This window comes from Typopeltis vanoorti, chromosome 12, assembly GCF_054136105.1.
Source record: "Typopeltis vanoorti isolate ZY-2024b chromosome 12, IOZ_Tvanoo_1.0, whole genome shotgun sequence".
Lineage (NCBI taxonomy): Eukaryota > Metazoa > Arthropoda > Arachnida > Uropygi > Thelyphonidae > Typopeltis > Typopeltis vanoorti.
Genome location: NC_143560.1, coordinates 84,874,317 through 84,893,325, shown reverse-complemented (window position 1 = coordinate 84,893,325; position 19,009 = coordinate 84,874,317). Strand labels below are relative to the sequence as shown.

General features: G+C 35.5%; 1 protein-coding gene across 1 annotated transcript in view; it reads left to right on the top strand.

Annotated features, from left to right (window-relative positions):
* The window catches only part of LOC150100952 (uncharacterized protein ZK1073.1-like), a 355,092-nt gene that overhangs the window by 282,255 nt on the left and 53,828 nt on the right, over positions 1–19,009 (top strand). Inside the window, exons 10-11 of the mRNA XM_090401442.1 lie at positions 6,923–6,961; positions 16,480–16,612. Of these exons, the coding sequence (XP_090257568.1) occupies positions 6,923–6,961; positions 16,480–16,612 (172 nt within the window). The remainder of the gene's footprint in view (positions 1–6,922; positions 6,962–16,479; positions 16,613–19,009) is intronic.

Genomic DNA, 19,009 nt, shown 5'->3' with positions numbered 1-19,009 from the left:
TCTTTCAACTGTTCTACTGCTGCAAGCTGGTTTCTGTCTATGATAGTTGCTTGCCTTATAATTTTACATAAATTCCTACTGCTTGATACCTCTACATGTTTATTCATCCTCCAAGTCAGGACTCCATCGTCACTCGTCAACTGGGGACAAGTAAGGACAGTCAGGCACGATCAGATCCTTGAATGCTAATTGTGACTGAGATGTCATACTAAATCCAAAACACTTGATCTTTGTATTCTTTCCACCACATGCTACCTAAGAATGGTGTCCTTCAAGAAATCCAAAAATTCAATTTTAGTACTGCATGCTGACTCCTCTGTCTAGTTCATATTGTCATGGTTGAAGTTCCCTATAATGATCACTTGCTTTGCACTTGCCAGATTAATTCATCTAAACATTTCCTGTTCATCTCCATCTATATTCTCCTGTCTGTAGCACGATCTCACTAAATATCTTGTCTTTTAAACATCATCTCACACCATATACTCTCAAAGCCATTTGTGTTATTTCCGCTGTGATTCACCACCCTGAGAGAGGACAATTAATTCCTTATCACGAGTAACACTCCACCATCACCATGTCCTCCCTATCCTGCCAGAATGTGCTACACCTTTTGATTTCTATCCCTATTAACCAAGTTTCACTGATACCAACAATCTTTAGAGTCAATCAATGCTACACTCTCATTCCATTATACAGAACATCCAGTACATTATCACTATTCTTGTAGCCATTGTTACTCTACTCATACTCCACCTAGTTCTGCAATATAGTGTATGCCATTCAATTTCTCAAGCCACTATCTTGAAACGAGATAGTGGCTTGAGAAATCCATACCATTCCTGCTATGTTCCACCCTTGCAATTCTAGTTCCCTTGCCCTAACACACTCATTTGCTCCGAAAACAGGAGGCTCTCTCCAAATTCCTGCATCCTTCTGCATCCATGTTTTGCATACAGCTCTCTTCTATCCTTAGTTGTATTTTCTGCATCAACATATTCTAGGTCTCTCTTCTTACACGTTCTCAATATTATTTCATTCATCATCACTATTCTTCTCCACTGCATTATCATACTGGGGCAACACACTCACTATCTACCCTCTGACACATTTCTGCTGCACTATCCTAACTTCAATCTCAAACCTCTCGCTACACAATTCATGCTACTTCTCAGATCATTCATGCCAACCATACCATTACTATCATCTCCTCTACATTTTCACTTCTCTTCCTTGCATTGCCCCACTATCATTCTGCCAGGCACGCACTCCTCTGGCACTCTACTCTGCACACTCCAAATCATTAATTCTCAATTCTTTCATTGTTCTTTCATGGCATCTCTGATTCTTTCTGTTTCCAGTCTCTCTCTCTCTCTCTCTCTCAATTCTCTTCCATTTTCCCTACTTTCATCTCTATCCCTTCTTTCCACACTCAACTTTTGCCAGTTTCCTCTGTCCCTCCTACCTCTGTCCCTTTCATGATGCCCTTGTCTCACACCTCTTCACACTGCCCAACTTCTCCAGCCGCTTGTTCATCTCAACTCAGTCTTCATGCCCTCTGTCTCCTTTTTTCAGCAGTCCTATTTCTCTCTCTCCACACATCCTACTTTTAACTGACATTCACACACATAATCATGACAATTGAATAAACCACTTCCTTCCTCCACATTATCCCAGGTCAAATCCATATGTACATCTTTCACATTCTCTTCGCTCTCCAACATGCTACTGGTATCCAGAAATCGACATTCACCTGTTTCTAAAGAACTATCTCTCCTGCTTCTGAATCCCAAGATTGAAATAATCATGTCTTCCAGTGCTTCCCACTGCCTAGATTTCATGCTCACTTACACATTCTCTTTCCTCACTGTCCACATTTTTAAACGATGGCATGGTGACTTGCCACATGCATAGCACACTACAAAATCCTTACCTATGCTATGAATAATGTAGTTTTTATTTGTTAGAACAACAAAATCCATCCTTACTACTAATGCTTATCTTTTTTTAACTCTTGTTCAGCTCATGTCAACCATATTCTGCATTATAACATAAAAGAGTTCAAAACTAGTGCACAACTTATGCTCAAACACAGTGTGTAGGCACTGATTTACAGTGTGATTAATTTCATAACTGGAGTTCCTCTACTTTTATAATGGATTACATGGAGTTCTGTACTATGACTGTACACCTGTCAATTACTGTCATGGTTGGAGGCATTCAGGATATACAGTGCACCTTGTGGAATCACATTATACTAATGTACTAAAATGATTTAAAACAGTATGTTTTGTTATAGCAAAATAAACTAACTTCCTGAATGTAGAATAGAAATTAAAATTTATCATTTTTGAATTGCAAGGCCTAATTAATATGCAACCCAGTTAATCAGTCTCAGATAACTGGAAGTTTACTGTAACATCAAAACTAGCAGTTTTGATATTACATTTAACTCCCAGTTTACTTGGGGCTGTTTTTTTTTTTTTTTTTTTTTTTTTTTTTTTTTTTTTTTTTTTTTTTAACTTGCAGTATTTCTTCTCTGTTATTATTATTATGATTCTGGATTACTTATGTCATATTTGTAGTTAACTCTTAGGGAGAAAGGTTAAGTGGGTAGAATATGTGCCTTCCATATGCTTGGGATTTTTAGACCATCATTATTATTAAGATTAGGGTGGTTGATAAGAATCTCACAGGCTTCCTTAAATTTACGTTCATACCATGTTTTGGTATAATGTAACAACTAGTGCTTTTCCAGTCAATTCTATGTAAAGTGTTCAGGGCATGATCAGAAAGGCCAGCTTCACCATAGTTATTTATTTAATGTGCCATTTATGTTCCTTTTGTCTGATAGGAATTGTGCATCCTGTTTCCCCTATATGGGGTAGATTACAGGTGCAATAAATACGGTGTACTCCAGGGTCGGCCAGCAGAGGGAGTGGGTCTTTAGATGCGTTGAGTAAGCTCTTTAATTTTGCAGGAGGTTTAAAGGTGGCTTTAAGGTATTTCTATAGTATTCTGTTTATTTTATCTGATGTCCCTTTAATGTATGGAATGGTTACAGTTTTATTGTAGTCAAGTTTATCTTTATTTTTAAATTAAGGTCTTGTAGAGAATTTTGTTGATAGTATTTTGGCTATAACCATTTTTTAAGAAAGTGTTGCTGATAACTTTAAATTCATTTATAAGCTCTTGTTGATTGGAGCAAACCTTCAAAGCCCTGTTTTGAAGGTTTGCTCCAAAATTTCACTATCTGGCCATGGGGCCAGATAGCGAAAACATCGTCAACGTATGTAAGCCAGACTTTGGGTTTTAAAGGAGAGGGATCTAGAGTGTGTTGCTCAAAATATTCCATATAAAAGTTAGCAGTGGGGGAGGATAATGGCAAGCCCATGGCTGTGCCTTCTTTTTGTAGGTAGAAAGTGTTTTGTCACACAAAATAACCAGAACGTAATACATGAGTGCAGAGCTCCGTGATATCAGGAGGAAATTTGTCCTGTAAAAGGATTGTGTTTGTTTGGGACATTCCTGAAGAGGGCAGAGATGTCAAAACTGACTATTAAATCATCTTTTTCTAATGTTTTATTTTTTTCAATTTAGAATGACTGTGGCACTGCCTTTATCTGCTCTAGTAATTACAGTGTCCGGATTTGATTTTAGTGATTTCACTGCTGTTAATTCGTGTTTCGTTAAGTTGCTTGTTATTGTTTTCTTATCATTTATATTTAAAAGGTTAGTGGTTTCTAAATGTATTTTATCTGCTGTAGTTGGGATGAATCTTAAGCTTCTCTCAATATTATAAATAAAATTCAGTTTGTTAATCGATCTGGGTGCTACACCAAAGTTTAAATCTTTGCTGAGTAGTGAGAGTTCATCTTTGTTTAAGGTGTGGTTGGATAGATTGACTACGTTATTGTTACCTGAAGGCAATTGGTGGCTCCTGTTGTTCATTGCTTCTGGTTGGTTGGTTGTTTACGTTCGCTGCTGAGATATTTAAATATGCCCATTGGTTTTCCGAATATTATCAATCTTTTAGTCTATGAAATTTGGATATGAGATTTTTTTCTTTGTTTGAAGGATATGATTTGCTGAGTTGTCCATAATCCTCTTGAGGATACCCCAAATATCTGCGTTCGAGTAACTTGAAAGTTCATATTTTAAATTTTATACCCGTATTGTAAAGGCTAAGTTTTTTCTAGTAGCTTGGAGCTGTCCTCTGAGTAACACTTTCTCCATGTGGTGGTATATTCGTTCCGCCTTTGTTGAGGTAAATTTTCTCATCAGTTTGATGCAGTTTGGAATGATATTGCTGTCCATACAACGTTTTAAAAATGCCAGCCAATTAACCAAACCAGAAACATGAATCTTCAACTTACCGTATTGATTGCATTGCTTGTGCACCGAATCTCCATGAATTATCAGAATCCTTTCCTTTAGTGTTACACAGTGATAAGCATTCATTTTAGACAAATTATGGACTCTACAACCGTGTTATAAATAACTATTTTAATTTCCTGATATTTCAACCTTCATATTAAGGTCATCATCTGAAGTATACACATATATACAGAGACAAGCTGAATTACATTTCACACAGTATGCTAAAGAGACAATGATTTGATCAATGGTTATTCTACTGGCATGACCTCTAGTGAAAATAGAATATTAAAAAAAAAATTAAATAAATAAAAAAGGAGACTGTGTAGTTCAGTGGATGTGGCGATTGCATACCACGGCGCTTGACCGCATGAAGGAAGACTTGCTTTCGAATCTAGTCGGCGACTAGAGGAAATTTTTCTAAGCCTATTTCAACCGGTTCCCGAGTTAGTTAATCTCTGGCACAGGCAAGTGGGTTTTTTCTCCTGGAAACTCAGGTTTTTCGTCCCATAAAACTCAAAAAAATCGACCGTAGGACCCACACTATTTCAGACATTAAAAATATTGTGTTAGGGTTGGAGACCACAAGATGGTGGCACTTGTTGAACTGCCTCTTCACTGCATGCTGCTTAATTAGTGATAGCCTTACACCAGCGATCTCTGATTGGCACCTGTGGAGATTGAACTGCCTACTCGGTCTCCAAAAATTAGATAGGGCTAAAATGGCCTTGCCTACTCCCTATATGGAAACAAAAAGGCATTAGCTGATTTTTTTTTTAATAAAAAATAAATAAATAAATAAAAGTAAAAAGTAAAATAAAATAAATACAAAAAATACAAATACAAAAATTAATTAATTATATAATTAAAAACTACATCAAAGCTGTATTCTATTTAAGGTAACATCAGAGAAACATTCTTTCATATAGATAGTTTTCTTACAGTAACAATGATATCCTAATTTAACATGACAATTGTTATATTAGATTTAAGATTCTGGATTACTTATCGTCATATTTATAGTTACAGTAACGCTTAGGGAGAAAAGTTAAGTGGGTAGAATATGTGCCTTCCATATGCTTGGGATTTTTAGGCCATCGGTATTGTTAAGGTTAGGGTGGTTGATAAGAATCTCACAGGCTTCCTTAAATTTACGTTCATACCATGTTTTGGTGTGATGTAAAAAACTGGTGCTTTTCCATTCAATTCTATGTAAAGTGTTCAGTGAATGATCAGAAAGGCCAGCTTCATCATAGTTATTATATTTAATGTTCCTTTTGTTGATAGGAATTTTGCGTCCAATTGAGATTGAAATGCAGAACACACTTCGTTTCTAGATACACTTTGAAACAAAAACTAGGTGTCATTAATACTCTAAAAAACAGGGCTTTGGAGATTTGCGCCAATGAACAAGCGCTTATAGATGAATTTAAAGTTATCAGCAATGCTTTCCTAAAAAATGGTTACTGCCAAAATACTGTCAACAAAATTCTCTACAAGACCTTACTTCAAAACAAAGATAAACTAGACTACAATAAAACTATAACCATTCCATTCATTAAAGGGACATCAGATAAAATAAACAGAATACTACAGAAATACAACCTTAAAGCCACCTTTAAACCTCCTGCAGAATTAAAGAGCTTACTCAACTCATCTAAAGACCCACTCCCTCTGCTGGCCCACCCTGGCGTATATCGTATTTATTGCACCTGTAATCTACCCTATATAGGGGAAACAGGATGCACAATTCCCATCAGACAAAAGAAATATAAATGACACATTAAATATAATAATTATGGTGAAGCTGGCGTTTCTGATCATGCCCTGAACACTTTACATAGAATTGACTGGAAAAGCACTAGTTGTTTACATCATACGAAAACATGGTATGAACGTAAATTTAAGGAAGCCTATGAGATTCTTATTAACCACTCTAATCTTATTATTATTGTTATAATTATTACGGGTATCTCCATGGAGTCAGTAGACTCATCGCGGGAGACCCAAATTATCAAAACAATATCTATCATATCTCTTCTTGAATTCATTTATAGACGAAGAACTCGCAACTGAGTCAGGCAATGCATTCCACTCGTTTACCACCCTCCAGGCGAAAAACCTCATTTTCACACCCTTGTTAATCACACTTTTTCTTAATTTCCAGGGATGATCTCTTGTTCTTCCATCACTATCACACAACTGAAACATTTCCCCTGCATGAATCTTATAAAAACCTTTTAGTAATTTAAATGTTTCTATCATATCCCTTCTTCTCCACCTGTCAACCAACCACAAGCTCTCAATCAATGTAGGGAGCATTTTTTACATCACTCACCAACCTAGTCACTCTCCTGTGAACCCTCTCCACAACCTCCTCGTTTCCAAGGAATCCAGGCGACCAGACCTGAGCACAGTAATCAAAAATTTAGCAATTTATTTTTCTGTATTTTTAATATTATTTATTTTTAACATTTTTTGTTGTATTTTTTAATTTCTTAATATAACTTGAAGTGATATTTATCATTCTTTTTATTACTTTTAGCCGATCTGACTTATCAAGTATACTGAGAGAGAAGATGAAGTATGTTCTTGCTTTCTTGTTCAGAACTAAGTACTCCTATATTTAGCCATTGATTAAGTGTATTGTGGAAACTTAAAATATATTTTTAATGTATGAAGTTATATTTTCAATTCCAAAAGTAATAAAGAAGTAAGCAAATGCAATTAAGCTTATTGCCTCTCTACTAGAAATGTTAGAAGATTTTGAGGAAAGATGTAATATAGGACTATGAGACACACACATATATCATATATATTTGATTAAGAATGATGTAATTTGTCAGTTGGGAAAAGACAGAGATTATACAGCAATCAACACTTACCCATCAGTAAAATGTAAGAAGATTTTTAACTGTATATATTGTATTATTTTTGATGTGTGCAAAGGTTATGCTGGAAAAAAAAAACAGCATGCCCTTTATTATTATTTTTAATGAAACAAGGCATGAATTTAGTTGAACTTTGTTCACACCACACAGGTGTGAACTGAAGAATCTATACATTGATTACTTTCCTCACTTTGATATAAAGTTTGCAATTTTGCAACTGGTGTTCTTTGAATATAGTGTATTTCATAAAGATCTAACCAATTACCAATGCTTATATTAGTAATGCTACTTACATTAGTAATGGATTTGTCAAACACCATTTAGCAGATAAGTATCTGAGTTTTTAATTCTTAGTAGTGCAGTTACAAAGATTTTATATGTACCCTTCTAACAACATGTCAAATATCCAATCTGTTTTCAAACTCCTGCCAGGACCTATGGGAACATATCTTCATTCATTGATGCATTGGGTGTATAAGAATCATTCTTCCTCTTTCATTAGTTGTTCTAGTAGCAACAAAAAAAGGTCTTTGCTTTGAAATTTTTGTTTGATATGCTCTTGCATAAGTATCATGAATGTAGCATTGTATCAAAAGTAACTGGACCTTTTCTTTGAGATTAGCCATTTTGTTTAATTTGTTGATACAGTGCAAATCTACTGCTGCAAGAATTGCTGCTACGATATGAAACTTCCTTTTGCAACATGTATATGATTTAATTTGTTACTACCTCTAAAGCAGCACAGTTTTGTGAAACATCACCCTACATGTTAGTGATAGTGGTGCAGAGAAAATAGCATGCTATGGTTCGATGTCTAATTGCAGCAGATATTTCACAAATTTATATTCATTGGTAAATAAAAGTTCTTTATGAGGACATTTGTACACTCAGTAGTACTATGTAACTGGAGTATATATGCTTACCATGCACATTTCATCACTACTTTCTGTAATGAAAATTAGAATTGCGACAACGTATTCAAAATTCATGCCTACTCATTAATGCTGATTACTATATTTGATTCAAAAAGTTCATTCCAACATGTACCTATATTTCCTCGACAGTGTGCACCATTATGTGACTCATCACTGGTCATAGATCTTTTGAATTCTTTTTCAGCTCTGCAACATGTAGTAACTTTTCCTTTTCCACCACAGCATAATCCATTGTTTTCTGTCTTGAGCTGCTATACAGCCCAAAGTAGGCTTCCTCTTTCATGTCTCCCCAAAAAACTGGACTATTTTATAACACATCACTTTGTGTTAGTTAGCAAAGTAAACAGCTTCAAAATGTGGTTTACAGAACCCATTTTATTATAAGATACTGATAAAACTACATGACCAGCAGGAAGTGTGGACTTTACAAGGTGATTATGGTGAGAAATAATTGTTAAAAGTGAAAAAAAAAATCGTTTTATTTAGTTTTCACTATCCCTTGGTTTTGAAATTATCAGTTGTACATCTGATAACTTGGTGATAAGAAAAGACAAATAATCAGATGGTAGTATATCTGAGGAATATGGAGGATGAAATAGAATTTCAAAACTAAGGATATGGAAATTGTTCCTGGTCATTCACCTCGTGGGAAGCTTCATATTGCCCTGAAGGAAAACAGTAGCTTTGCAGTTAATTGGTGTAGACTGTTTTTGAAGTATTATGAATGTGCTGAGGTTGTGCTGAATAGATGTTGTCAGTATAGTTTAGCCAAAGATCAAAAACTCATGGCCAGATACCTGTTTGCTCCACCAGTCTCACTAAAATCGATTAATGGATTATTAGCTTCATTGTGTGTGTGTGTGTGTGTGTGTGTGTGTGTGAGAGAGAGAGAGAGAGAGAGAGATAGGCACGCTTACTGGATGATCAACCATGCAATCATTTAGTGTTTTAATATAAACATAAGCCCTTTTCTGTTGCACAGCTCGGTTATTGCAATTTGGAAACCTCAATTCATACTGATAGTTTTTTGTGAAGTGTGAGTTGATGTGAACCCATTTCTAAGTTTGGACATCTTTTCCAGTTTATACAAAAGCAAACAAATGGTTTCAGCTCTATTGCATATTTCCTCAGGTTATTGGCATGTTTGCCTGGAATCTGCCTCATTGACAGTCTTCATTTCTTTATTGCCATTTACCAACGACAGTCAATAATCCTTCATAGCATGCACCATTATGTGACACATCACTGGTCGCAGATCTTTTGAACAATTTCTCAGCTCTGCATTTACTCACTGTATCATATCTGAATACCATGAATATTTTGCTGGTTGTTTGTGTAACTGATGCCTAGTTTACACTCATATAATGGTCATATAATAAATAATCATAAATAATCATACTTAAACAACTAAGTAGTTTAATTATATTTTGTAACTCTTTACTATTTTATTATTATTATTATCCTTAAGACCCCATGGAGTCACAGACTCATCTAGGAGGTCCCTTTTATCATATATAAAGCTCATCATACCAAAACTTAAACACATTCAAATTCTCTGCAGATACCACACTCTCAGGCAGTGCATTCCATCATTCACAACTTTCCATGCAAAAAACCTGCTTCTCACTCCATTACTCACACTAGTGTTTCTCAAAATGTGGTATGTGTACCCCCCCGGGGAGGGGTACATAAAAGGTCTTCAGGGGATACCTGGCAGTTTTCGGCTATGCATCATTAACGCGTGGAATCATTATTAAGAAAAAAAAAAAGAAGAATTTAAACGTATATATTTCTCAATAAATTATATATATTGAGGGAAAAAAAAGATATATATATTTATATATATCAAATTGTATTATGTATGAATTCTCCTACTCAAATTGCGAGTTACTATTGCCCTGATGTTCACGTCATGACAATAGTAACTCGCTCCCTGAGGTAAACAGCACACCCTCCGCAACAGCTACTATACTGCAGAAGCACAAAAAACAGTAGTTTTATTATGTCACTGAATAAGGTTATCATCATTATTATTGTTTTGATAAGGGGGTACTTGGTAATAATGAAAATTATTACCAAGGGTAATAATTTTCACAGATATCTGAAGTTTGAGAAACACTGGCTCACACCCTCATTATACAGCTTCCAAAGATAACTTCTTGTTCTCCCCCAATCCCACCATTTTATTTAAAACCTCTTCAACGTTTAACCTATAACAGTCCCTTACTAACTTGTATGTCTCTATCATATCACCCCTCTTCCTCCTATCCACTAGACTCTGCAAATTGCATCGGCTCGACCTTTCTTCATATTCAACATTCCAGAGATCAGATACTATTTTGGTCAATTGCCTCTGAACCCTCTCCAACATCTCTTCATCCTTTTGAAAACCAGTTGACCAAATATGTGCACAGTTGTCCATATGTGACCAAATCATAGCCTTATACAATGGAACCAGAATCTCCTTATTTCTACAAGTCAGTGTCCTCTGAATCATTACCAGAATTTGTTGTGCTATTCTCACAATTTTGGCAATGTCCTCTAAATGTTAGATCCTTATCCACCATAACCCCAAGATATCTTATTTTCTCCACCTAAAACAATATTACCCCACCAAGCATAAATTCTACATCCCATCTTTGTTTTCCTAATTTTAAAACCTTACATTTTGTAATATTGAACTGTTATCCCCACTCTCATACCCATTCGATCAGTCTATTCAAGTCTTCTTGTAATGCCACAACATCTACTCTACTCTACTCCTCATAGTTCATCCCCACTTTGCATCGGTTGCACATAGCTGTATATCCCCTTTCAAATCTTTCCCAATATCATTAACATACAGGTTAAACAGCAATGGCCCTAAAACAGACTCCTGAGGCATGCCACTAGTGACTTTCCTCTTCTGGGATATTGCTCTCCCATACATAACTTGTTGATACCTATCAGACAGCCAATCTCCAATCCACTGCACTAGTCTAATATCCAACCCCATCTGCTCTAGTTTGATTATCAACTTATCATGCAGTAATCTATCAAAAGCCTTTGCAAAGTCTAAGTATAGCACTGTGCATCCATCTCTCATATTCAATGCTGCTGTCACCTTATTATAATAAGTAAGTAAATTACTAAAACATAACCTTCCTTTAACAAATCTGTGCTGTCCATCAAAGATAATACCATGGTTGTCAACCCAATTCTGGAACTAATTCTCACCAGTCTTTTCAACACTTAAACCACAACACCTGACACACAGATTGGCCTACAATTTGATGCTGGAGTTCTATCACCTCCTTCATAAAGTGGTACAGTCTTGTCTTCCTTCCACTCTTTTGCACTTGACCTAACATAGGACTCATATTAAACAAATGTATCAAGTCCCACAGTCTTATTATTATTAACATCTGACTTCCGTAGAGTCAGAGACTCATCGTGGGAGGTACACACTGTCACATACAATGCTCATCTAACTGTGCCTTAAATTAACTCAATGTGTCTACATTCACAATATGCTCGGGCAATGCATTCCACTCACCAACCACTCTGCATGCAAATAACCTGCTCCTCACTCCTCTGCTCACAACCTCCTTATACAATTTCCAGTGGTGGCCTCTTGTTCAATGCTTGCTCCCATACTATGAAAAATCTTCACTGTGTCAACATGATAACAACCCCTGCATATGTCACATATCACAACCCCTGTCTTATATGTCACAATCATACCCTCCCCTCCTATTCATGAGGCTTTGCAATTTACATTCTCTCAATCTGTCCTTATACTCCACATTCAAAAGACCACTGACACCTTTGTGAATCTTCTCTGGACCCTTTCTAACATATTCTTGTCACCACGAAAACCAGTGACCAAATCTGTGCACAGTAATCTCTATGAGGCCTTATACAATGGCATCATAACCTCTTTGTTTCTGCATATTAGGGCCCTCTGCATCATTGCCATTATCCGAAGTTGATGTTTTCACAACTTATGCAATGTGACCCCTGTCCATCACCACTACTTCCAGATCTTTCATCTCCTCTACTCCTTTAAAGTTTCCCCACCAAGTGTATACTTTGCATCCCATTGTTGCTTACTAAATTTCAAATCTTACACTTTTCAACATTGAACTGATAGTTCCACTAACCTGCCCATTTATGTAACCTATTCAAGTCCTCCTGTAAGACCATAACATCTGCAAACGGCTGCATATCACTAGTTGAACTCATCCCAATATCATTAATATACCAATTGAACAACAATGGTCCCAAAACTGACCTCTGTGGCACACCACTAGTGACCTTCCTCTTTTGGAATACTGCACTCCATGTACAACTTTCTGATACCTATCTAACAGCCAGTCACTGATCCAACTTAGATGTCTTTTATCCAATCCCATCTGTTTCAATTTATTTAACAACTTGTCATGTGGCAGTCTATCAAAAGCTTCTGCAAAATCCAAGTACACCACTGATGTACTTGGACAGGTGACAAATTGTCACCTTGTTATAGTACATAAGTAAGTTACTAAAACATGATCTCCCTTTAACAAACCTATGCTGATTACTACAGAGAATACTACTTTCGTCAATCCATTTCTGTATCCTGCTTCTCACCAATCTCTCTAGTACCTTCACTACAACTCCAGATATACAAATTGGCCTATAATTTGTAGTCACAGCCCTATCACAACCTTTATGCAGTGGAACAATTTTACTTTCCACTCCCTTGGAATCTGTGCTGTTGTAAGACTTATTAAACAGGCATGCCAATGCTACTGCCTGTTCCCTGGAACATTCCCTTAAGATGCATGGTGATATATCATCAAATCCTATCACCTGTTGACACCAGGGTTGTTTATTTCTTCAAATACCTATTGCTCATTCACAATTAAGCCATCCTCTCCTATGGCCTCTACTCTTAAGTTGCTTATAATTCCATTCTGATGAGGATAAAACACCCTTATAATTGATCACTGAATACTTCAAGAATGTCTTCTGCAGCAGTTATCATTCTACCATTTTCATCCATTAGCATCATCTTACCATAATTATTCTTCCTTCTGGTTTCAACATATCTAAAAAAAACTCTGAGGTTTTTCTTTGTCTGATTTGCCAATTTCTGCTCACACTTTTGTTTTCCTTACTAATTGAGACCCTTTCCTGGCTTATTCTTTACACTTTTGATGTAACTGATTATTATCATTATTCATCTTGTACTGCCTCCAAAGTACCTTCTTCTTCCAGATTTCATGCCTAAGCTCCTTATTCATCCATTTCACACCTACCTTATTCAGCCTTTTGGCCTACAGAATACTTTCACACATTCATGCTGTTATGTATTTCTTTATCAGTTCCCAAGCAGCATTGATTTTCTTACCACTCAATTCTCATTCTGTGTTACAGCTCCAAGCTGTCTCCTAAGCTTGTTATAATCGCTAGCCTTGTACTTTCACATATATCCTTTCCTCACAGAAGTCTGCACATGGCTAGCCACAACCCAGGTAATCACTTCATTATCACTATCATCAACTGGAGGAAAGTGTGAAATCCCATTCATAATTACATCCTCTAGTGAAATGATCCGATCTAAAACTCTCTATCCTCTTGTGCCCTCCTTTACATGCTGTCTGAGATAGTTATCGCTCAAGAACTTGAGAGATTTTCCTTATTCCCAAATGCTATCTCTTCATTCCAATCTTCTATAACACCATAATTAAAGTTGCTCATAATAATTACCTTTTCTTTGTTCACTAATCCAATAAGAGCATGTTTGACTTTTTATTTTACTAAGATTGAAGTAATGCAGAAATCATATTTTCATATACGAGTAGCCAAAAGGTGTCACACCATATTATTAAAATACTCTGGATTAGAGATTAGATTAGTAGTTGGAAGTTTTTACACTTGGTATGTTCCACTTGGACTACTTAAAAGAAATAGGCATGGCCCACGCGTCTTATATGCACCTTTTATTAGTCCACTTTGATAAGGTTTCACTGACCTGACATTTTAGTAATTGGAATAATATGATCAAAACTTTAACAGTAGTATGCAGAGAAGTATGTTTGAACTAAACTTTTGAGAACCTAAATATGGATATTGACTGTAATATTAGTATTAAATTATGTTAATATTTCATTAGTAGTAACAGTGAACAGTGCAAGCATTAATACCATGACACAAAAACATGTGAAACTGTTGGAAATAATTAAGATTATGCAACATGTGACAAGATGTTGATTTCCAACTTCAGCCTAAAAAAAGCCATGCCTATTTTTTCTAACAAAAACTAAAATTTTGGCTTTTTTTAGCACTACTCATTTCAGTATTATCAACCACTTTTTGATAACCTAAACACACACTTTTTGACTATTTTCATCTCAGAGGTGGCACTTATGCATCTGTTTGCTCGTACGAGTACAGTCTGGAAAGCTCTGATAACACTTATAACTGTAAAGATATATACAAAATACGTATCCTTGTGGACATGTTTAATGCTATGTATTATGGGAAGGGTCACTATCCAGACTGGTTTCGATCTTTATTGAGGTCAGATCAGTGGGAGCCAGACCCAGAGGTGATACTAAGATTGAAGTAACTCAGAAGTTATATTTTTATATATGATTAGCCAAAAGGTGTCACACCTTATTATTAAAATACTCTGGATTAGAGATTAGATTAGTTGTTGGAAGTTTTTACGCTCTGTATTTTCCACTTGGTTCCACTTGGAGTTGCCCCAGTCCTAAAACTACTTCAAGCGCAAACTTTCTTTGCTTACACTTGGATAAAGAATTAATCCAAGTATATAATTTCTTGGTATCTTTAATTTATGGTATAACCAAGTGGAAAAACTTCCAACAACTATCTCTAATTCAGTGTTTTTTTGTGCATCTGAAGATACTGAGCATTACACCAGCAACATAGCAAATAAGTTAAATAAATACTAATTTTTTTCTTGTTATTCATGTGTTATGAATTAAAGCTGTTAAATCATTAAACATGAAATGCCAACACAAGACTTTCTACCCGTTTACCAATCCAAATATTTTAACGGTATTTCTGAAGCAATTATTATAGGTGTGGAAACTTTTCATTTTCCTCTTTTCACTTTAAAGTCTCATCTTTTAGTCAAGGGTCCCCGAGAGGTAGGCCAGGGTTCTACATGATTAAGATCCAGTCATTGCAATTGGCTTTTATCTACATCTCAGTCTTCTTTTTCTGTTTACACTAAAAAAATTGAAATAGTTTCAAAGAAATCATCAACACATCCAGAACTGAATTTAAAAGTAACAAAAGCAGAAAATTACGTCTGAATGGGAGTTATGCATTTAAGTCCATGTCAAAGCTGTTAACTCTAACTTTTGTCCAATCCATTTCCATTTCTTTTGCATTTGGATGGTTCCAGTTGCATTTTGAAAAAAAAAAAAAAAAAACCTCACCTCTTAACTCCTTTCTTACCTTCACTTCTCACATTGATTATGCTCCTAGTAAATGTCATCCTACTATTATGACAAAAAAGAGATTTGAAGTCTTGTCCAAACTGGATACAAAAACATCTCCTGATCCTCATGGAATTTTTCCAATTCTCCTAAAGGTGTATATTCAAGAGTTGACTGATTTTCTCTGGCTCCTTTTTTATTCTCTCATGTTATTATCAGAGATCTCCAAGGAGTCAAGGACTGGCATCTATTGCACTGATATCTATCCTGCAACTTGAAAATGAGCTCATATCCTAATAATGGGCAGAAAAAATCGTTACTATCAAATCACAGTCCAGTTTCTCTCACATAATTTCTTTCTAAAGTGATGGAGAAAATCATTTACAAGTCGTTCTTCTCTGTTACCTGGAAATTTTTCCGCTGATAAATGATCACCAATATGGATTATGTGACTGTTGCTCACCTTTAGAAAAATGCCATGGAAGAGTTTGGGAGCATCAAGTGATAGCTCTTAAGACATTTGCAATGGCCTGTTAAGTAAGCTAATGAGCTTACTTTTATTTGATTGTCTGTTTTCTGGCTTCTACAATTGGGTTGCCAGCTGTCTTTCTGGTTGCACATTATGTGTGATTGTGGATCACTCTTTATCCTTATACATTGCAACTAATGCTGAATTATGTACTGCTGAAGTTTTCCTTCTTTCACCCATTCTCTTCCTTTTTCAAATCAGTCATTTGTGGTGTAGTCAATGGTGAGCTAGTTCACTGTTAATGGTATTTGTTATAGTTTATTGTATCTTCAAAAATTTCCTTAATAACTTTATTTTCATATGTTTTCTAGCGTGGATACCTTACTTGTGACAGGAGCAAAGTCATCTCACGTTCACACTGTGTACACGATGCTAAGACACATGAATCCAAAATTCACAACATTATTAAAATTGGATGATGTTCGAGATGTGATCACTGAGTCAGTAAGTAGTTAATACATTTTTTCCATTAAAAAGACAACATTTATGGATAAAATATTTATCGATGTTATTCATCAAATGCCAAGTATGCTAGACTTCTACTAAGAAAAATTATTTTGCAGAATTTATATTGGATTCCCATAGTTGGTATCTTTTTTTATGTTAAAATTGTCTTATTTTCTCCGATAACATGGTATACTTTAGGCTAAACTAAATATCTGTACTATTAATGCATGATATTCCTTATAGCTTGTGGAATAAGTACATACAGATGAAAAACCATAATAGAATATTAAGTAGAATTCCATGTTATTAACTAATACTTCTGATTTCACTTGACACACTAAATATAGGTTTATCAGTTTGAAAGATTTCAATCCCATCAAATGGCACGGAAACCTTACTTCTTTATTAGGCCCCCTCCCTCCATTGTTAAATAGCATTCACATTCATTAACTAGTGGGCTTCCAGATTATAATGGCTGTTGATGACCTTGATCAAGCTTTTGAGCGAAACAACGTGAAAGCATCAGAATGATAGTTTAACTTTTATTCTCTCTCTCCCCCCCCCCCCACACACACACATTTTTTTTTTTTTTTTTTTGTTATAATGGAGTGGATGTAGATTTGTTTTCATATAGCAGAATGTAAATAGGAGTATAAAAGATTGAAGAAGTGATATAGAATAAGTATTAATTTTGGAGCACATGTTTTTAGCATAGTTGGTAAGAAGTTGAAGATTGGATGGTCTCCAAAAATATACTGGAGCAAGTTTTGTCTGAGAACAGTTGATGTTGCATCCAACTTTGAACAGTTGGTTGGATATCTGAGCCAATTACAATATTATTAACATTCTTACAGACTTCCCTGGAGTTAAAGACTCATCATGGGAGGTCCCTCTCTCATATACACAGCTCAACTTAAATACATTCACATTAACTGCAGATACCACGTTCTCAGGCAATGCATTCCAATCACTCATGCCTCAACACAAAATACCTAGTAATCACTTCTTTATCACACCCTCCTTATACAACTTCCATGGATGATCTTTTATTCTCTTGCCATTCTGGAAAAAAAAAAACTTCAAAATCTGATAAGTATCCCTTACCATCTTATACATGTCTATCATATCATCTATTCTCCTTTCCTATTCACTAGACTCTGTAAATTGCATCTTCTCAACCTTTCTTCATACTCAACTTTTCAGAAACCACCTAAGGATACTTGGAAGGCTGTGGGCACTTAAGTGCCTTTTAAAGCCACTGATGAATGAGTGAATCCACCATCACACCTAAATTGCTTATTTCTTCAACGTCCTCCAGTATATTCTCACCAAGCATTTACTGTACATCCTGTCTTTGTTTTCTGAATTTTAAAACCTTATGTTTTGCAACATTGAACTGAAACTCCATCTCCATGCCTATTGAGTCTATTCAAGTCCTCTTGTAAAGGAACAATATCTGCTCTACGTCTCATAGTTCTGATATCTGATAGAGCCATTGGTTCTATCAGATAGCCAATCTCCAATCCAGTGCATTAATTGTTATAATCTGGCATAATATCCAAGGTTTTTTAGGTTGATATTTTGTATTAAGGCTTTCGAGTGAATAGAAGTTTGAAGCAATCTTTGAAGGAGGGAGAATTGCTGATGTATTGGGAAGTGATTTTACTGTTAGCAAGATTGTAGTTGGACTGTCTGGGATGTCAACCGTAAGAAATTGGAATGTTAGCAGAATGTTTCTCCCAACCCCAATATTCCTTCCCTGTCATTGGAAATAGGGATAATTATAAGGGATAGTTATAAATGTTTTCATAACAAATAAGAATTGCCTTGCTGGTATATTCACTGCAAAGGTTTAGATCACAAAACAACAGTCCAACTGGGAAAATGAGCTATAGATGTCATGAAGATTATCCCACTTGACATTCTCATTATAACTGATAGCATATGGATGAGAGTGGCTGTGTGAATTTTGTTTCTTGGGAGGAAAAAATCAACACTAGAGTGTGATCTGAATTACCTATAGGATAAAGAACAGTATACTTCTAAGTATACTGTGGTCAATATTGAGGAAGCAAACTAGTGTGTTTGGTGAGAGGTTAAGATTATATAGTAATTTGGTAGGTATGATTTGCTTAACTTGTTGGTGATAACAAATATTTTGGCATTTCTACATGTTGACGTATTCATCTGAAAGGCCAGTTGGATTTGTGAACGTTAAAAATCTCTGTGGAAGATGACTTTACTATTAGGATAAGTTGGATTGTAGAAAATCATTATTTCAAGAAAAAAAATCAAAAAGTTCTAGAATAGTTTTTGGCATTAGGAGAGCAATAGGACCAAACAAATTTGATAGAATTGGGAAGGGAGAGAAAGATTTTTATCCAAAGAAGAGTA